At 46.1% G+C, this 22,572-nt stretch overlaps 1 protein-coding gene across 4 annotated transcripts in view; it reads left to right on the plus strand.

Moving 5' to 3' along the window:
- Positions 1-22,572, plus strand: part of LOC130272835 (uncharacterized) — a 92,241-nt gene that overhangs the window by 25,767 nt on the left and 43,902 nt on the right. For 3 of the 4 annotated variants that reach the window (XM_056518775.1, XM_056518774.1, XM_056518773.1), the window contains exons 3-11: positions 3,848-3,964; positions 5,176-5,277; positions 12,495-12,614; positions 14,375-14,902; positions 15,917-16,048; positions 16,171-16,287; positions 16,379-16,501; positions 18,736-18,876; positions 21,558-21,635. In XM_056518775.1, coding sequence (XP_056374750.1) covers positions 3,848-3,964; positions 5,176-5,277; positions 12,495-12,614; positions 14,375-14,902; positions 15,917-16,048; positions 16,171-16,287; positions 16,379-16,501; positions 18,736-18,876; positions 21,558-21,635 — 1,458 coding nt within the window. The remainder of the gene's footprint in view (positions 1-3,847; positions 3,965-5,175; positions 5,278-12,494; positions 12,615-14,374; positions 14,903-15,916; positions 16,049-16,170; positions 16,288-16,378; positions 16,502-18,735; positions 18,877-21,557; positions 21,636-22,572) is intronic. The other variant, XM_056518776.1, reaches the window with a different exon arrangement.

Raw genomic sequence — 22,572 nt, forward strand, 5'->3', positions numbered from 1 at the left:
TATACAAGAATATATCTACTATAATACTGCTCCCTATATACATGAATATGACTACTATAATACTGCTCCTATATACATGAATATAACTACTATAATACTGCTCCTATATACATGAATATAACTACTATAATACTGCTACTATATACATGAATATAACTACTATAATACTGCTCCTATATACAAGAATATAACTACTATAATACTGCTCCTATATACAAGAATATAACTACTATAATACTGCTCCTATATACAAGAATATAACTACTATAATACTGCCCCTATATACAAGAATATAACTACTATAATACTGCTCCTATATACAAGAATATAACTACTATAATACTGCTCCTATATACAAGAATATAACTACTATAATACTGCTCCTATATACAAGAATATAACTACTATAATACTGCTCCTATATACATGAATATAACTACTATAATACTGCTCCTATATACAAGAATATAACTACTATAATACTGCTCCTATATACAAGAATATAACTACTATAATACTGCTCCTATATACATGAATATAACTACTATAATACTGCTCCTATATACATGAATATAACTACTATAATACTGCTACTATATACATGAATATAACTACTATAATACTGCTCCTATATACAAGAATATAACTACTATAATACCGCTCCTATATACAAGAATATAACTACTATAATACTGCCTCCTATATACAAGAATATAACTACTATAATACTGCCCCTATATACAAGAATATAACTACTATAATACTGCCCCTATATACAAGAATATAACTACTATAATACTGCTCCTATATACAAGAATATAACTACTATAATACTGCTCCTATATACAAGAATATAACTACTATAATACTGCTCCTATATACAAGAATATAACTACTATAATACTGCTCCTATATACAAGAATATAACTACTATAATACTGCTCCTATATACAAGAATATAACTACTATAATACTGCTCCTATATACAAGAATATAACTACTATAATACTGCTCCTATATACAAGAATATAACTACTATAATACTGCTTCTATATACAAGAATATAACTACTATAATACTGCTCCTATATACAAGAATATAACTACTATAATACTGCTCCTATATACATGAATATGACTACTATAATACTGCCCCCTATATACAAGAATATAACTACTATAATACTGCTCCCTATATACATGAATATAACTACTATAATACTGCTCCCTATATACATGAATATGACTACTATAATACTGCTCCTATATACATGAATATAACTACTATAATACTGCTCCTATATACAAGAATATAACTACTATAATACTGCTCCTATATACAAGAATATGACTACTATAATACTGCCTCCTATATACAAGAATATAACTACTATAATACTGCTCCTATATACAAGAATATAACTACTATAATACTGCTCCTATATACAAGAATATAACTACTATAATACTGCTCCTATATACAAGAATATAATTACTATAATACTGCCCTATATACAAGAATATATCTACTATAATACTGCCTCCTATATACAAGAATATAACTACTATAATACTTCTCCTATATACAAGAATATAACTGCTATAATACTGCCTCCTATATTCTGGTATATATAGATGCACAGTGCCCTTTGTTGTCCTCTCCTCACATTGTGGTTTGCGGTTCTATTATTCGGCGCAGTAATGACGGTGGTGATGGATGTGACGAGTGCTCCTGACACCTGACTCCGTCGTTCATCACTGTCACTTGTCTCGGTCGGCCCCATTCCTCATCTCCGGTTCATCCTGACAGGCGACGTCTCCCCCATCCATCACGTCCCCACCTGTCAGCGACGCTTTCTTAGATTGCGCCCGTTCTCCTCCCTGTTCAGCCCACGCTCTGGCAGCTGCTCTACGCTCTGCTGAAACTTGAAGAACAGCGGCTCCTTTCTTTGTCGTCTTGTGACTGACCTACCAACCCCCCTCAGCTCCTCCTGTTGATGTTGTCCGGACATGCTGGGAGTTGTAGTTTGCAACTGCAGGAAAACACTGGTCAGTGGTCTCCAAACATTGCCCTACCTGATGTTGCAAAACTACAACTCTCAGCGTGCCCGGACAGCCTTTGGCTGTCCGGGCATGCTGGGAGTTGTAGTTTTGCAAAAAGTTTAGGCCAATTGGTTGGATAACACTGCTTTATAGATTGCTGACTTTTGCAGCGTGGTGCGGATTATAGTGTACTCTCTGTGCGGTTGTTTCCAGTATTCTGTGTCTACTAGTGCCTTGTTTCTAGTCAGTTGGGGCATGCTGGGAGTTGTAGTTTTGCTAAAATTTTAGGCCGATTGGTTGGATAACTGTTTTATAGATTGCTGACTTTTGCAGCGTGGTGCGGATTATAGTGTATTCACTTTTCAGTTGTTTCCAGCATTCCGTATGTGTCTCCTAGTGCCTTGTTTCTAGTCAGTTGGGGCATGCTGGGAGTTGTAGTTTTGCAAAAATTTTAGGCCGATTGGTTGGATAACTGTTTTATAGATTGCTGACTTTTGCAGCGTGGTGCGGATTATAGTGTATTCTTTTTGCAGTTCTTTCCAGCATTCTGTCTGTCTCTCCTAGTGCCTTGTTTCTATTCAATTGGGGCATGCTGGGAGTTGTAGTTTTGCAACAGCCAGAGGTACCCTAGTTACAAAACAGTGACCAAGGGCTGTCAGGGCATGCTGGGAGTTGTAGTTTTGCAAAAACTTGAGGCAGATTGGTTGGGAAACACTGCTTTATAGATTGCTGACTTTTTCAGCGTGGTGCGGATTATAGTGTATTCTCTCTGCGGTGGTTTCCAGTATTCTATCTGTGTCTCCTAGTGCCTTGTTTCTAGTCAGTCTGGGGATGCTGAGAGTTGTAGTTTTGCAACAGCTGGAGGCACACTGGTTGGGAAACACTGCTTTATAGGCTGCTGACTTTTGCAGTATGGTGCGGATTATAGTGTATTCTCTTTGCAGCATTCTGTGTGTGTGTGTTTCCTAGTGCCTTTTTTTAAAGTCAGTCCAGGCATTCTGGGAGTTGCTTTTTCAACAGCTGGAGGCACACTGGTTGGGAAACACTGCTTTATAGGCTGCTGACTTTTGCAGTATGGTGCGGATTATAGTGTATTCTCTTTGCAGCATTCTGTGTGTGTGTTTCCTAGTGCCTTTTTTTAAAGTCAGTCCAGGCATGCTGGGAGTTGCTTTTTCAACAGCTGGAGGCACACTGGTTGGGAAACACTGCTTTATAGGCTGCTGACTTTTGCAGTATGGTGCGGATTATAGTGTATTCTCTTTGCAGCATTCTGTGTGTGTGTTTCCTAGTGCCTTTTTTCAAGTCAGTCCCGGCATACTGGGAGTTGTAGTTTTGCAGCAGCTGGAGGACAACTGTTTGGAAAACTATGAGCAGGCGATGCTGAAGCGATTTTATACGACCCTTGCGTTATGCGGAGGGCGATGGCGGTCGGTTTGCGTCCCCTTCCCGTGCACTTCTCGCTCTCTATGTATAATAAACGTATCTAAATGTATAATATGTAACTTTTCCTCGAAAAACAATGTATCACAGGTGACTCCGCCCACTCTGACTGTATATCCTGTGATGAGGATAATGGGGGTTGTGTCCCGCGTCTCATAAATCATACAGGATTTCATTCTACTTCGCAGCTCCGCATAGTTTCCATAGCAACCAGCGGGCAGCCATCTTTTTCTTCTTCGTGTCCCTTGTAGACTTGTTCCTGTTTGTATCCGCTCTGACCCCCCCCCCCCCCACACCCCTCTATATACATCATCGCTGCGCCGCCATCATATCGCACCTTATGTCATGTTATTCTTCTCTTCCAGGTTAACCCTTCCTCGCAAGCCGCACACTGTCCCCAGCGCCGGACTCCTCCCCCAGCGTCTTCGTGTTCCTCTTGCACATGTGCTCGGTCCGATCCCCAGACTTCTGAGCCGTCACAGGTAGGCGATGTTCACACACAGAGAAATTACTGCGTGTTTTTCATATGCGTTGATTGCTGCTCCATGCATACAGGTCAGACATGTGGGCCTGTGTCTAGGGCAGTGTTTCCCTACCAGCGTGCCTCCAGCTGTTGCCAAATTATGACACCCCCAGCATGCCCAGACAGCCTATGGTCAGTTTTTCCGTACCAGCGTGCCTCCAGCTGTTGCCAAATTATGATCCCCCCCCCCCCCAGCATGCCCGGCCAGCCTATGGTCAGTGTTTTCCCAACCTGGGCATGATGAGAGTTGTAATTTGGCAACAGCTGGAGACACCCTGGTTGGGAGTTTGCAACAAAATTCACATGTAACACATGCGGTTTTTGATGCATAATTCTGATGGGAGTCCGCCCCTGCCATAAGTCCGTCCATCTGTTCCATCATTAAAGGGGTACTCCGCCCCTAGACATCTTATCCCCTATCCAAAGGATAAGGGATAAGATGTCTGATTGCAGGGGGTCCTGCCGCTGGGGACCCCCGCAATCTCGGCTGCCGCACCCCAGACATCCGATGCACGGAGCAAACTTCGCTCCGTGCCGTATGACTGGAAATGCGGGGCGGAGCCTGCTCGTTACGGCCACGCCCGTTCAATGCAAGTCTATGGGAGGGGTGGGACGGCCGCCACGCCCCCTCCCATAGACTTGCATTGCGGGGGGCGTTGCCGTGACGTCACGAGCCTCCGGTGCTGAACCCAACGCTGTAAACGAACACCGTGTGCAGCTCGGACCCCTGTGATCAGACACCTTATCCCCTATCCTTTGGGTAGGGGATAAGATGTCTAGAAGCAAAGTACTCCTTTAAGGCCGTGTTCACACCTTCATGTTTTTAAGCTGAATCTGCGTCCGGATTACATTTATTTTTTTATAAACTTGTAGTCACATTCTAGTTTTCTGTGGAATTTTTATTTTCTGATAGGGGCAGGGGAAAAAAAAATGAGCTGCAATGCTGCACACATCCTGAGGACAAGGGGTGGCGCTGTTGTTGGAAGAATTATTATTATTTTTTTTTGTACACGTGCAGCATGATGGGTGCATTAGGGCGGTATTTTCCTCCATAAGAGTAAGTTACATGACTGACGCCCTGGTCGTCCCCCGTCTGCTCCACCTAAAGACGGAGTTCTCTCTCTTTTATTTTTAGTTACATTTCTCAGGTTTTTCTGTTTTTCTTTGCAGGGTCCAGGCTGCCAAAAATCATCCAGAACAGAGTCCAGACCTCAGGTGTCACACTGCCCCTCAGGAGCCACAGTGGTCAGCCCGCAGCCCGGCGTCAGCCAGGTAGGGAACCGGAGATGATGATCGCAATAATTTATATATAGCGCACAAGGATTCTGCAGCGCTGTAAAATTAAATTGGCCCCTGTCCCGATTGGGGCTCACAATCAGTATGTTTTAAAGTGTGATGAGATATATATATATATATATATATATCCATATTCCTCAAGCTGTTGTAAAAACTACAACTCCCAGCATGCCCGGATAGCCGAAGGCACACTGCTTGGCAATACACAATCAATGGAAGTCCCATTATACTACTGTGAGGGTTAATATGAAGTAAGGTCAGGGCTTGGTTGCTACGGCAACTAATAATTTTGTGCTGGTGCCCATATTTTGTCCTTTACAATGGTCATCCCTTTATGGTTTTCTCCGCCTCCGTTCCTGTTCTGCCTGCGATGTTACAGAAACAGCAGTCACCAGGTGACTGCAGCAGCCAATCTGCGGCCTCAGCGGTGACTCTTCACACTCAGGAGCGTCACGGTACAGCTGCCGATTGGCTGCGGCAGTCATGTGACACTGAAGGGCTGATCTAAGACATCAGATGCTGAACACCAGGGGGTAGAACAGGGGATCAGTGTGGAAAGAGGCGGAGGTAAGGAAAAATAAGTGACATACATGGGGAGGTGAGAGGACATTAATAACTGATGCGCATGAGATGATGAGGGGACACTAATAACTGTGACACGGAGAGATGAGGGGACAGTAATGACTGACACGGGAGAGATGAGGGGACACTAATGACTGTGACACGGGAGGTGATGGGACACTAATGACTGTGACACGGGGGAGATGAGGGGACACTAATGACTGTGACACGGGAGATGATGGGACACTAATGACTGTGACACGGTAGAGATGAGGGGACACTAATGACTGTGACACGGGAGAGACGAGGGGACACTAATGACTGTGACACGGGAGAGACGAGGGGACACTAATGACTGTAACACGGGAGAGATGAGGGGATACTAATGACTGTGACACGGGAGAGATGAGGGGACACTAATGACTGTGACACGGTAGAGATGAGTGGACACTAATGACTGTGACACAGGAGAGATGAGGGGACACTAATTACTGTGACATGGGAGAGATGAGGGGACACTAATGACTGTGATATGGGGAGATGAGGGGACGTTAATGGCTGTGACACTGGGGAGATGAGGGGACACTGACTGACATGGAGAGATGAGGGGACACGAATAACTGACACGGGGAGATGAGGGGACAGTAATGACTTACACAGAGAGATGAGGGGACACTGATGTCTGTGACACGGGGAGATGAGGGGACACTAATGACTGTGACACGTGGAGATGAGGGGACACTGATGTCTGACACGGGGAGATGAAGGGGCACTAATGACTGTGACACCGGGATATGAGGGGGCAGTGATGACTCTTACATGAGGAGATGAGGGGACAGTAATGACTGTGACACGTGGAGATGAGGGGACACTGATGTCTGACACGGGGAGATGAGGGGACACTAATGACTGTGACACGTGGAGATGAGGGGACACTGATGTCTGACACGGGGAGATGAGGGGACACTAATGACTGTGACACGTGGAGATGAGGGGACACTGATGTCTGACACGGGGAGATGAGGGGACACTAATGACTGTGACACGTGGAGATGAGGGGACACTGATGTCTGACACGGGGAGATGAGGGGGCAGTGATGACTCTTACATGAGGAGATGAGGGGACAGTAATGACTGTGACACGGGAGAGATGAGGGGACCCTAATGACTGTGACACGGGAGAGATGAGGGGACACTAATGACTGATCATATGACATTACGTGATTTGCGCCTTCCTGGCTCTTAGATTGATAATACATTAGTCAGCCGGGCCCTAGGTCTTTCCCGTCTCCTGGGGAGGATTTTGGGGTTGACTTTAGGGATGTGTGTCCTGATGTTGGGGGAGAATGTCTGACCTGTACTTGGCGCTCCCGTTCTTCCTGTAGGATATTGTTGAGTTCCATCCCCTCAGTTCAATGGAGCGAGCTGTGTGCAGTGGACATAGTGTTGGGGGGTCTCTCCATCCCCCAATGACTGTTACCAGAAAGATGGAAGACACAATGCTCCAGATTGTCTGATCACTGAAAACACTAGGCCAGTGGTGTCCTAACTGTGGCCCTCCAGATGTTGCAAAACTACAACTCCCAGCATGCCCGGACAGCCATTGGCTGTCCGGGCATGCTGGGAGTTGTAGTTTTGCAACATCTGGAGGGCCACACTTTGGATACCACTGCACTAGGCCAAGCCCTGACCCCAGCCCAACCCCCACCACAAGGTCCTGATCATGTCCTTTCCATCCATCCATTCATCTGATCACCACGCAGTACACGGTGATCCATCACTGCAGGGAGGACCATGTGCTTTACAACACTCCGGCTGCTGCCTGGCATTGTGTGTCTCAGGCCTAACGCTCTGGGTGCTCCGTCCTTGTGCTGATACTAGGAGATCACGCGGCTGTGTGCCTGATAGGAATGCTCCGGAACTTCAGCTGCCGAAACTTATGTGGTTAGCGACAGAAATTAAAAGTTATAAACAGGCTAAATGTGTATCGGCCCTATGAGAGGTAAATCGTTTTATATGGCACTTACTTAGTTTCTGTAGGGAGAGTTCATATATGAATAAAGCATTCAATTCACTGACCAGAGAGAGATGTGCCGTGATTGGTCTATACACGGTCATGAAAAAGAAGTGGTCCCTATATAGGACTGAGGTGCCTTTTTAAAATATACCGTATTTTTCGCCGTATAAGACACACTTTTTCTTCTTTGGGGGGAAAAAGTCGGTGCGTCTTATACGGCGAATACACCCCTATCGCGGCGGTCCCTGCGGCCATCAACGGCCGGGACCCATGGCTAATACAGGACATCACCGATCGAGGTGATGCCCTGTATTAACCCTTCAGACGCGGCGATCAAAGCTGACCGCCACGTCTGAAGGGAAAGTGACACTAACCCGGCTGTTTAGTCGTGCTGTTCAGGACCGCCACGATTTCACTGCGGCGGTCCCGAACAGCCCGACTGAATAGCCGGGTTAGTGCTTACAGGACACCGGGAGGGACCTTACCTGCCTCCTCGGTGTCTTCTCCGTTCAGGGATCCCCTGTATGGCCGGCGCTCTCCTTCCTCGTCGGTGAACTAAGGGGGAAAGGGAGTTGAGCGGCGCACCGGGGGGGGGGGGGGGTGTTGCAGGCTGCGCGGCGGGGAACGGGATGTGCGGCCATCACGGTGTGCCTCCAGTTGTTTCCCCACTACAACTCCCAGCATGCCCTGACAGCCAGTAGATGTCAGGGCATGCTGGGAGTTGTAGTGGTGAAACAGCTGGAGACATCCTGTTAGGAGAACTAAGGGCGGAAGTTGCCCCCCCCCCCCCCAGCAGGCATCAGTGACGTGGTGAGCACACTACCAGGCATACTAAATGGCATTTTTAAAATAGTAAAATAAATAAATAAATAAAGGCAGGGAGGGTGTTAGGGATAGAAGGGCAATAGGCAGGGACAGAAAAAAAAAAATGATGGTGGGAGCTACCCTTTAATCTGTCCACATATCCACCGTACATCCCTCAAGAATCCTGGGTGTAACGGTTCGTGGAATTCTAAGCAAACATATGAGACCCCCAGATGAATTGGCTGTTAAAAGCGCATAAGACGCTGCTGTGGCAGCGAATACCGGAGCGGTGTCCGGGACAGGTGCGTGTGTAGTGAACACGTCTATGCACGGTCACTCTGTTGCTTGATCAGTTGAAGTTACTATTTATGCATCAAGTATAAAGTATATGTGTTTACACTAAAGTACGTGCTTGCTATCCTGATACAAATATAAATTCTACCACTGTCCACATACCGTATATACTCGAGTATAAGCCGACCCGAGTATAAGCCGAGACCCCTAATTTCAACCCAAAATCCCAGGAAAAGTTATTGACTCGAGTATAAGCCTAGGGTGGGAAATACCTCATCCCCCCCTGTCATCATCCAGACCCGTCATTAACATCCTCATCATCCCCTTGTCATCATCCCACACATCCCCCCTTCATCATCCCCTTGTCATCATCCCACACATCCCCTTATCATCCCACACATCCCCCCTTCATCATCCCCTTGTCATCATCCCACACATCCCCTTATCATCCCACACATCCCCCCTTCATCATCCCCTTGTCATCATCCCACACATCCCCTTATCATCCCACACATCCCCCCTTCATCATCCCCTTGTCATCATCCCACACATCCCCTTATCATCCCACACATCCCCCCTTCATCATCCCCTTGTCATCATCCCACACATCCCCTTATCATCCCACACATCCCCCCTTCATCATCCCCTTGTAATCATCCCCCCCCCCCCTTCATCATCCCCACCCCCCTTCATCATCCCCACACCCCCCCCCCCCCTTCATCATCCTCTTCTCATCATTCGCCCTCAGTGGTCTTCAACTTGCGGACCTCCAGAGGTTTCAAAACTACAACTCCCAGCAAGCCCGGGCAGCCATCGGCTGTCCGGGCTTGCTGGGAGTTGTAGTTTTGAAACCTCCGGAGGTCCGCAGGTTGAAGACCACTGCGGCCTTCAACATGCGGACCTCCAGAGGTTTCAAAACTACAACTCCCAGCAAGCCCGGGCAGCCATCGGCTGTCCGGGCTTGCTGGGAGTTGTAGTTTTGAAACCTCCGGAGGTCCGCAGGTTGAAGACCACTGCGGCCTTCAACATCATCCAGCCCCCTCTCACCCCCTTTAGTTCTGAGTACTCACCTCCGCTCGGCGCTGGTCCGGTCCTGCAGGGCTGTCCGGAGAGGAGGTGGTCCGGTGAGGAGGTGGTCCGGGCTGCTATCTTCACCGGGGGGCGCCTCTTCTCCGCGCTTCCGGCCCGGAATAGAGGCGTTGCCTTGACAATGACGCAAATGACGCACCTCTGCGTCGTTGTCACGGCAACGTGACTATTCTGAGGCCGGGCCCGAAGCGCTTAGAAGGGGCCTTCCCGGTGAAGATAGCAGCCCGGAACCACTATGCCACCGGACCACCTCCTCACCGGACAGCCCTGCAGGACCGGACCAGCGCCGAGCGGAGGTGAGTACTGTACAGAACAAAAGGGGGTGAGAGGGGGCTGGATGATGTTGAAGGCCGCAGTGGTCTTCAACCTGCGGACCTCCGGAGGTTTCAAAACTACAACTCCCAGCAAGCCCGGACAGCCGATGGCTGCCCGGGCTTGCTGGGAGATGTAGTTTTGAAACCTCTGGAAGTCCGCAGGTTGAAGACCACTGCGGGTGGGGGAGTTCACTCGAGTATAAGCCGAGGGGGGTGTTTTCAGCACGAAAAATCGTGCTGAAAAACTCGGCTTATACTCGAGTATATACGGTAGTTTATCATGCAATCCACCTTCCCAGGTTAGATAGAACACGTGAAAAAATGTTGTTTTGTGCAGCTCACAAATAAATTAGTCGAGGCTAAATGGAAGGTACTTACACCCAAATAAGTACCAATTGAATAACTATAAAGAAGAAAAAAGGTACCATAAGCCTCTAGACTAATACCATGAAATGCTACATGATGATAAATAAATACCAGTATTAAATAGAACGGTGCTTCACTTTAAAGATGAGAAAATTTATTATAAAAATAATTGCAAAAAAAATATAATTAATAACAACCTCCTTACACAGGGCCCTTGTGGGGAGGTATTAAAAAATATACAGAATGGTACAAAACAGTAAAAGGAGGAGGAAAAAACGAAAACGTAAAAATAAAATTGTCCTTAAGAGTCCATAAGGCCCAAATGGGCGGAGTCTTTAAAGGGGTTCTCCCTTGTTTATACAGTTTTTTGTTATTATGTTTGTGTGTTATGTGTGTATAAGTATGTGTTTTTTTTTATGTGTGTTGTGATTATGTATATATGTATTTTCTTACCTTTTGTGAAGATCCGGAAGCTGGTCCCTTTTTCTTCCAGCGGTTGCTGTGTAACCTCGGCCTCCGCCATGTTGTGTTCGGTAAGTGGGATGTCGGGGGGTATGTTCTTGCTTCTGTCCTTCCTATCTTCTGACGTCCGAGGCAAATCTTTTCTTCCTGTTTCTTCCGTGGCTCAGCGACGAATCTGCGGCCTCTTCCGGCGCATGCGCAGTTAGTTTTTTTTTTTTTTTACCAATAAAGATTTTTTTGCCTAATTGACAAACTGTCTGCGCTTGCGGGAGGCTACGCTATTAGCGTAGACCTAACGTACGCTACGCTTTCAGCGTAGCACTTGCGTACTCGCGCATGCGCAGACAGTTTGTCAATTAGACAAAAAAACTTTATTGGTAAAAAAAAAAAAATACCTGCGCATGCGCCGGAAATGCCGCAGGTTCGTCGCTGAGCCACGGAAGAAACAGGAAGAAAAGATTTGCCTCGGACGTCAGAAGATAGGAAGGACAGAAGCAAGAACCCCCCCGACATCCCACTTACCGAACACAACATGGCGGAGGCCGAGGTTACACAGCAACCGCTGGAAGAAAAAGGGACCAGCTTCCGGATCTTCAGAAAAGGTAAGAAAATACATATATACATAATCACAACACACATAAAAAAACACATACTTATACACACATAACACACAAACATAATAACAAAAAACTGTATAAACAAGGGAGAACCCCTTTAAGGGGTTACATTTTTCATCAATCTGGTTTCCAAGCCTTGTGAACCAACCACGGTGAGAGTTCTGGCGCTTGAAAAAAAGTTCCATTTTTGCTTTTCAAAGTACAAGTGATCCCACAAAAAAAAAAAAAAAATAAATAAAAAGTCCTCCTACAGGTCTGTGGATGGAAACATTACGGCAATTAAACCTAAATGTAAATTTGCTGAACTCTGAATGATTGGAGCGGACGGCAGGGTTTGTGATGTCACGACCACGCCCCCTCGTGATGTCACACCACGCCCCCTCAATGCAAGTCTGTGGGAGGGGGCGTGGCGTCCGCCACGCCCCCTCCCATAGACTTGCATTGAGGGGGCGTGGCATGATGTCACGACCATCGGCACCCAGCACTCCGGGTACTGCACAGAGATCGCGGGGGTCCCAGCGGCAGAACATCTTATCCCCTATCCTTTGGATAGGGAATAAGATTTCTAGGGGCGGAGTACCCCTTTAAGGAATCTCAATTAAATTGACACTAAATGATGTTAATTCGAAATATTTCCAGATTTTGTAACAATTTGTAACAATTCCACAGATCGTTCTCAACTTCAGTGACCAAGGAAAGAGTCTTACCCTGGAGGATGTGTCCACAGAGAGCGCCCCCCGCTGCCCGGGAGGAGGATGCTGCTGCTGCTCTCAGAGGGTGGTCAAGCAGGTAAGTCAGTGAGGAGAGGATGGGACGTGTCACATGACAGGTTACGCTTACGCCTCGTTTTTGTTTCTCTTTTTTTTTTTTTTTTTTTTTTTTTTACGTAAAAACTTTAACAAATACTGCTGCATGACATACAGTCTAATCCGTTTCCTATTTGCTTACATTATAAAGATTATATATATTTATTTAATAGAAGGGAAAAAAAAACACGTTTATACTTATTGTTTTTATTTTATTGTTTTGTTTTTTTGCATACTGGTGTACTCAGCATGGATGACCACATTTTATGCTCCAGGCATTTTTTTTTTAGTTTTTTATTTATCTTATATGCCCGGCTGCCACCATTCAAACAATTAAAGGGGTACTCCAGTGGAATTTTTTTTGTTTTTTTTTTTAAATCTGGTGACAAACAGATTTGTAAATACTTCTGTATAAAATGTATTAATCCTTCCAGTACTTATCAGCTGCTGTATGTGTAGTTCTTTCCAGTCTGACCACAGAGCTCTCTGCTGACACCTCTGTCCATGTCAGAAACTGTCCAGAGCAGGAACAATTGCCCATAGCAAACCTCTCCTGCTCTGGACAGTTCCTGACATGGACAGAGGTGTCAGCAGAGAGCCCTGTGGTCAGACAGGAAAGAACTACACAACTTCCTGTGGAGCATGCAGCAGCTGCTAAGTACTGGAAGGATTAAGATTTTTAAATAGAACGTCATTTACTGATCTGTATAACTTTCTGGCCCCAGTTGATTTAAAAAAAAAAAAAAAAAAAAAAGTTTTCCACCGAAGTACCCCTTTAACTTTTACTTACCTTCTGCCGCTGATATCAGTCTCCCGTCCTCCAGTGCGCTCTTCTTCCTGGTTTTGGGGCCCAACATGCCGCACTGCGGGCCAACTTATCGCCGGTTGCAGCGATGTCCCACCTCAGCTGGTGATAGGCTAAGTGGCAATGTAACGGCCTGGGCACCATGAAGAAGAGGTTATTATTTTAATGGTGACAGCCCGGGCATATAGGATAAATAAAAAATTTGTCTGGAGTACTGCTTTAAGTGGACTGAAACAAAAATGGTGAAACGGATACCTAAACACAATGTGAACGCGGCCTTATCAGGTGTATATCCTAAAGCAGTGTTTTTCCAACCAGTGTGCCTCCAGCTGTTGCCAAACTACAACTTCCAGCGTGCCAGGTAAGCCTTGATTTACCGTTTAGGGACAGTGTGGATCCTCTGGAGGAGGCACACAGGCCTTTGGCTGTCTGGACACACTGGTTGGGAAATGCCGTCCTTAAAGTGGTACTCCGCCCCTAGACATCTTATCCCTTATCGAAAGGATAGGGGATAAGATGTCTGGTCTTATCTGGGGATAAGTGATCCCAATCTCAGTGATCCCGCAGAGGAGTCTCGTCACGCCACGGCAGCACCCCGCTCGTGATGTCATGGCCACGCCCCCTCAATGCAAGTCTATGGGAGGGGGCGTGACGCCCCCTCCCATAGACTTGCATTGAAGGGGCGCGGTCGTGACGTCACAAGCTTCCGCCCTGCATCGCCAGTCATCAGATGTCTGGGGGGGCACCAGATGTCTGGGGGGGCCGCAGCCAAGATCGCAGGGGTCCACATCGGCGGGACCCCTGCGATCAGGCATCTTATCACCTAAGAAGGTAAGATAGATCGCTATACGTCTTTTTTTAAAGGGGTTATGTATTTTGCAACATGAGTCTATTCTGAGAAGTTATATAGTCTCCGGTCTTCTCCCGTCTTTCCTCAGGTTGTTCTCATCCTCTTGGATCACACCCGGGAGTCTCCCTTATGTTCCCGGTCATCTCAGGAATCATCTCCGACCACATTAAGTTCTAGCACCCAGACCGAAGAAAAAGATGGAAGATCCAAGAGCGATTCCCCGATGCAGCCAGACAGAGCTGTTCCCCGTCCCTCGTCCCCCTGCCAGACGTCACATCAGGAAGCCGTCCACACCGGCACACAGACTGAGGAGCCCGACACATGTATGGAGGTCAGCGAGGTGCAGGGGTCACCAGAAGAGATGGAGAGTTCTCCCAGCACCGAGGAGGTCCCAACCAGTCCAGGGGAGCAGATCTGTACATCACCAGCATCCAGGTCATGTGATCTGGACCAGCAAACCCCAAAGTCCATACAGGAGCCGATGGAGTCTGAAACCTGCAGCCCTCAGAGCCATGTGACCAGAAGACAAGACGACTCTACTCCTCCGCCCCCCGACATAGTCCAACCGGCCCATGAAGACCAAGAGTCAGAACATGGATCTGGTGTGGACGCTCAGGTACTGACTGTTACTGTCATCTGCTGCGGGTAAAATCTGCAGCATTGAGGGTTTGCATCAATGTGTCAGTCTAAGGCAGTGCTACCCAACCAGGGCGCCTCCAGCTGTTTAAAAACTACAACTTCTGGCATGCACGGACAGCCAAAGACTAATCCCATAGAGATAACAGCAGCAGTATACAGATAGAACTGGAGGGGAAGTTTTATAACTATATATATTTTGGTCCCATAGAGATAGCAGCAGCAGTATACAGATAAAGCTGGAGGGGAGGGGTATAACTATGATCCAACAGAGGTACACCTCCCCTTCAGCTCTATCTGTATACTGCTTCTGTTATCTCTATTTGATCAGGATATATAGTAGTTATACACCTCCCCTACAGCTATATCTGTATACTGCTGCTGCTATCTCTATGGGATCAGGATATAAAGTAGTTGTACACCCCCCCTTCAGCTCTATCTGTATAAGGCTGCTGTTATAACTACTATATATCCTGAGCCCATAGAGATAGTAGCAGCAGTATACAGAGAGAGCTGGGGGGGGGGGGGGGGGGGAGTATAACTACTATATATCCTGATCCCATAGAGATAGCAGCAGCAGTATACAGATATACAGCTCCCCTTCAGTTCTATCTGTATATGGCTGCTGTTATAACTACTATATATCCTGATCCCACACAGTTAACAGCAGTATACAGATAGAGCTGGGGGTGTATAACTACTATATATCCTGATCCCATAGAGATAGCAGCCGCAGTATACAGATATACAGCTCCCCTTCAGTTCTATCTGTATATGGCTGCTGTTATAACTACTATATATCCTGATCCCACACAGTTAACAGCAGTATACAGATAGAGCTGGGGGGTGTATAACTACTATATATCCTGACCCCAGGCTGCGCTGTACATTATTGTGACTCAGAGATGGTGTCATGTGAATTGTGTAGACTGTGATAACCTCTTCTCCATCCCTCGTGTGACGCCACTTATAACACCATTTCTCTTATTATCAGGATTCTGATGACCAAGCACAAAGAGATCTCAGGAAATGTGACCCGGGTCCAGAGAAGCCGTCACTGCCGCCCCCGTGTCCTCACATCCAGCCCTCATGTAGACCGTTCTGCCTGGATCCATCTATAAAGCAGGTAGTGGAGTCATCTGTGTGTTCTATGGGGTGCATTACTAGGCGGTGTATCCTGTCCATATATGTGTATAGGCATTGTGCGGTAGATCACTGTTAGTAATCCACTCTCCTCTCTATGGTCAGTATGTTGGAGATCTGCTGGAGCAGTATAATGTGCCGTCCCCTCCGTGTATCTCAGCCTCTGCCGCCTCCTCCGCCGCTCAGTGTTCCTGTATCTCACCCCAGCGCCATGTCAAGCAGGTGAGTGCTGCTCCTTTTTATATGAATTTTACAATTTTATATTATAAAATATTTTTTATATTTTATGTATTATAAAATGTTCTCTTTTCAGATTGTAGTTAACTTCGTGGAGCAGGAGAGGGCGGCGGTGAGTCAGGACGTCCCTGCTCCCTGTCCTGCACGTGAATTATCCTCCCCACTAGGACTTGCGTCCCGACAGCACCAGGAGACACAGGTAGGTCCCAGTCTCTTTGATGGTTATGTGTATGTAGGGCAGTGTTTCACAACCAGAGTGATTCCAGCAATTGCAAAACTACAACTCCCAGCATGCCTGGACAACCAACGGCTGTCCGGGCATGCTGGTAGTTGAAGTTTTGCAACAGCTGGAATAGCACTGGTTGGGGAAACACTCATGTATGGTCATGTATTATAAGGGAAATGCAACCTGTTGCTCTCCAGATTTTACGAGACTGCAACTCCCATCATGTCCAAACAGCATTGCACATTGTATAGGGCAGTGATCCTCAACCTGTGGCTTTCTGGCTTTTGCAGAACTACAACTCCCAGCTGGAGAGCCTTGGGTTAGGGAACACTGCTTGTATAAGTTACAGATCATTTGGTGCTGTAACACCCACTGTATAGCACCTTAAGCCCCATTATATAACACCCACTGTATAGCACCTTGAGCCTCATTATATAACACCCACTGTATAGCACCTTGAGCCCCATTATATAAAACCCACTGTATAGCACCTTGAGCCCCATTATATAAAACCCACTGTATAGCACGTAAAGCCCCATTATATAAAACCCACTGTATAGCACCTAGAGCCCCATTATATAAAACCCACTGTATAGCACCTAGAGCGCCATTATATAAAACCCACTGTATAGCACCTTGAGCCCGATTATATAAAACCCTCTGTATAGCACCTAGAGCCCCATTATATAACATGCACTGTATAGCACCTAGAGCCCTATTATATAACACGCACTGTATAGCACCTAGAGCCCCATTATATAAAACCCACTGTATAGCACCTAGAGCCCCATTATATAAAACCCACTGTATAGCACCTAGAGCGCCATTATATAAAACCCACTGTACAGCACCTTGAGCCCCATTATATAAAACCCACTGTATAGCATCTTGAGCCCCATTATATAACACTCACTGTATAGCACCTTGAGCCCCATTATATAACACACACTGTATAGCACCTTGAGCCTCATTATATAAAACCCACTGTATAGCACCTAGAGCCCAATTATATAAAACCCACTGTATAGCATCTTGAGCCCCATTATATAAAACCCACTGTATAGCATCTTGAGCCCCATTATATAAAACCCACTGTATAGCACCTAAAGCGCCATTATATAAAACCCACTGTATAGCACCTAGAGCCCCATTATATAAAACCCACTGTATAGCACCTTGAGCCCGATTATATAAAGCCCTCTGCATAGCACCTAGAGCCCCATTATATAACACGCACTGTATAGCACCTAGAGCCCTATTATATAACACGCACTGTATAGCACCTAGAGCCCTATTATATAACATGCACTGTATAGCACCTAGAGCCCCATTATATAAAGCCCACTGTATAGCACCTAGAGCCCCATTATATAAAACCCACTGTATAGCACCTAGAGCGCCATTATATAAAACCCACTGTATAGCACCTTGAGCCCCATTATATAAAACCCACTGTATAGCACCTAGAGCGCCATTATATAAAACCCACTGTATAGCACCTAGAGCCCCATTATATAAAACCCACTGTATAGCACCTAGAGCCCCATTATATTAAACCCACTGTATAGCACCTTGAGCCCCATAATATAAAACCCACTGTATAGCACCTAGAGCCCCATTATATAAAATGCACTGTATAGCACCTAGAGTCCTATTATATAACACGCACTGTATAGCACCTAGAGCGCCATTATATAAAACCAACTGTATAGCACCTAGAGTCCCATTATATAAAACCCACTGTATAGCACCTAGAGCGCCATTATATAAAACCCACTGTATAGCACCTTGAGCCCCATTATATAAAACCCACTGTATAGCACCTAGAGCCCCATTATATAACATGCACTGTATAGCACCTAGAGCCCTATTATATAACACGCACTGTATAGCACCTAGAGCGCCATTATATAAAACCAACTGTATAGCACCTAGAGCCCCATTATATAAAACCCACTGTATAGCACCTAGAGCGCCATTATATAAAACCTACTGTTTAGCACCTAGAGCCCCATTATATAAAATCCACTGTATAGCACCTAGAGCCCCATTATTGAACCCCACTGTATAGCACCTAGAGCCCCATTATTGAACACCACTGTATAGCACTTTGAGCCTCATTATAGAATACCACTGTAGAGCACCGTGAGCACCATTCACAACTCGCTCAAGTCTATGATTACATCATGATGTTTTCCTCTCTCCAGACCTGCGATGACTTTCTGCACCGAACGCCGCAGAGACATAAAGAGAAACCAAAGAGTCCGCATAGTCCTCCTCCAAGACCTCCAAAGAGTCAGAGCTGCCCCCCATTACTCATCACCACTGCAGCGTTATCATTAAGTCAGGTGATGCACTTTCTAAGATAAAGGGGTTCTCTGACCTTGTTTCTACAGTAAGTAGATCCCAAAGTGCCCCCCCCCTCCTCCTGCTGTTACCACCAGGGATCAGCTGTAATATGTAGGGGAAACCCTGCAGAAGGTGTCCAGATTCCCTACAGCGCCACCACAGGTGAAGTGGTGCATTACACTGTGTCCATTTATACTCTGAGTGAGAGGATCACCCGTTAAAACAGATTCCACTCCAGCAGATTAGGACCCTCCCTCACAACTATATAAACTGGGAATCCTCTAATAGGGTATAAGAAAATGGCGTCACTCACTCTGGAGGATCGGTCCTGTCCTGCATTACATACAGAACTGATTGGCCTAAATGGGCACAGTGCAGTGCTTTATTTCTCCTGTGGAGGCGCTGCATGGAAATCTAACGCTTGCTGACCGATTACAGCTGATTGGTCCTAGTGGGAAGGGGCAGGGAAGCTTTGGACAATCCCTGTGTGTAATAAAATTTCCCAAAGTGGAGAACCCCCTTTAATGTGTTGATTGATGATCTATGTGTCAATGCAGAACCATTTGCCAGCATTAACCTATTAAAGGGGTACTCCGCCCCTAGACATCTTACCCCCTATTTAAAGGATAGGCAATAAGATGTATGATCGCGGGGGTCCCGCAGCTGGGACCCCCCGTGATCTCTGTGCAGCACCTGGTGTTTGTTTAGAAAGCTGCGTGCGGGCGGTGGCAAGTCGTTACATCACAGACACGCCCCTCTTGATTTCACACCACGCCCCCTAAATGCAAGTCTATGGGAGGGGGCTACGCCCCCTCCCATAGACTTGCATTGAGGGGGCGTGATGTGTCATCAAGAGAGGTGTGACTGTGACGTCACGAGCCCCCCGCCATCCACTCCAAGCGTTCGGAACAAAATGTTCCAAATGCTGGGGCAGCGGAGTACCCCTTTAACCCCTTAACGACGAAGGACGTAAATGTACGTCCTGGTGATACGGTACTTAACGCACCATGACGTACATTTACATCCTAAGCATAACCGCGGGCATCATGCACGGCAGGTCCCGTCTGTTGATCGCAGCCAGGGACCCGCCGGTAATGGCGGACACCTGCTATCCCGCGGATGTCCGCCATTAACCCCTCGGATGCCGTGATCAATGCCGATCACGGCATCTGCAGCATCACGGTCACTTAATTGGATGATCGGATCGCCCGCAGCGCTGCCGCAGCGATCCGATCATCCAGCACGGCAGACGGAGGTCCCCTCACCTGGCTCCGCTGCCTTCCCGGCGTCTTCTGCTCTGATCTGCCTTCCCGCAGACCAAAGCAGAAGATGACCGATAACCCTGATCAGTGCTGTGTCCTATACATAGCACTGAACAGGATTAGCAATCGAGTGATTGCTATAAATAGTCTCCTATGGGGACTAGTAAAGTGTAAAAATAAAAGTAAAAAAATTTAGTTAAAAAAATTTGAAAAACCCGCTCTCCCAATAAAAACAATAAATATCTGAACTGTTAAAATAAAATGTTAATGATCCCGTACGGTGAACGGCATGAACGTAAAAAAAAAAAAAAAAAAGTCCAAAATAGCTGCTTTTTTATAAAATTTTATTTAAAAAATAAATTAATACAAAATGTATTAAAAGTTTTATATAAGCAAATATGGTATCAGTAAAAAGTACAGATCACGGCGCAAAAAATGAGCCCTCATACCGCCGCTTATACGGAAAAATGAAAAAGTTATAGGTCTTCAAAATAGGGGGCTCTTAAACGTACTAATTTGGTTAAAAAGTTTGTGATTTTTTTTTTTAAGCGCAACAGTAATAGAAAAGTGTATAATCATTGGTATCATTTTAATCGTATTGACCCAGAGAATAAAGAACACATGTCATTTTTACCATAAATTGTACAGCGTGAAAACGAAACCTTCCAAAGTTAGCAAAATTGCGGTTTTCTTTTTAATTTCCCCACACAAATACTATTTTTTTGGTTGCGCCATACATTTTATGGTAAAGTGAGTGATGTCATTACAACGGACAACTGGTCACACAAAAAACAAGCCCCATACTAGTCTGTGGATGAAAATATAAAAGAGTTATGATTTTTTGAAGGCGAGGAGGAAAAAATGAAAACGTAAAAATAAAATTTTCTGCGTCCTTAAGGCCAAAATGGGTTTCGTCCTTAAGGGGTTAAAGGGGTACTCCCCTGGAAAACATTTTTATTTTAATCAACTGGTGCCAGAAAGTTAAACAGATTTTTAAATTACTTCTATTAAAAAATTTATTAATTCTTCCTGTACTTATCAGCTGTTGTTTGCTCCACAGGAAGTTCTCTTATTTTAGAATTTCCTCTCTGTCTGACCACAGTGCTCTCTACTGACACCCCTGTCCATTTTAGGAACTGTCCAGAGCAGGAGAGGTTTGCTATGGGGATTTGCTTTTACTCTGGACAGTTCCTAAAATGGACAGAGGTGTCAGCGGAGAGCACTGTGGTCAGACAGAAAGGAAATTCAAAAAGAAAAGAACTTCCTGTGGAGCAAACAACAGCTGATAAGTACAGGAAGGATCAAGATTTTATGATAGAAGTCATTTACAAATCTGTTTAACATTCTGGCACCAGTTGATTTAAAAAGCGGAGTATCCCTTTAATGACCTCTGTTCCTGCTATTTTCATCCTGCATAGGAAGAAGAAGAGAGCCCAGCCCCCACTTTGAACACTGAGGTGATACCTCAGGACATGGGCGACGGCCTGGAGAGTAAGGTATGGCGGAACCTCCCTGTATCATCCCATATAGGTCTGTGCATTACGTGAAAAAGGTAGACTGTTCCTTCAGGTTGGGACTCTCTTAAAATGGCGTCCTCTTCAGAAAAAGTACCGTATTTTTCGCCGTATAAGACGCACTGGGGAGAAAAAGTCGGTGCATCTTATACGGCGAATACACCCCTATCGCGGCGGTCCCTGCGGCCATCAACGGCCGGGACCCGCGGCTAATACAGGACATAACTGATCGTGGTGATGCCCTGTATTAACCCTTCAGACGCGGCGATCAAAGCTGACAGCCCGACTGAATAGCCGGGTTAGTGCTTACAGGACAGCGGGAGGGACCTTACCTGCCTCCTCGGTGTCTTCTCCGTTCAGGGATCCCCTGTATGGCCGGCGCTCTCCTTCCTCGTCATCACGTCGTAGCGTATGTGCGTCAGCGTTCGTAACGACGTGATAACGGTGACGGAGAGCGAGGATACCCGGCCGGCAGCAGAGACGTTCCTGAGCGACGGGGACACGGCGACAGCGATGGAGCGACATCCAGGGCAGCGGTGACGGGTCCGGAGCGGCGGGGACACGTGAGTATTACCTCCTATGCAGTGGTCTTCAACCTGCGGACCTCCAGATGTTGCAAAACTACAACTCCCAGCATGCCCGGACAGCCAACGGCTGTCCGGGCATGCTGGGAGTTGTAGTTTTGCAACATCTGGAGGTCCGCAGGTTGAAGACCACTATTGGGGTCAAAATCTTTATTTTTTTAGATTTTGCACCTATAAATTGGGTGCGTCTTATACGCCTATAGGACGAAAAATACGGTAATAAACATGCAAAATAAGGGCAAAAGAAAATTGTAAAATATGTATTGTATAAAAAATAGACTAAAAGCATGACCATAAATAAAACCACCTTAGGATCTATTCAAACATATAGTATC

Source organism: Hyla sarda, chromosome 5 (assembly GCF_029499605.1).
Source record: "Hyla sarda isolate aHylSar1 chromosome 5, aHylSar1.hap1, whole genome shotgun sequence".
Lineage (NCBI taxonomy): Eukaryota > Metazoa > Chordata > Amphibia > Anura > Hylidae > Hyla > Hyla sarda.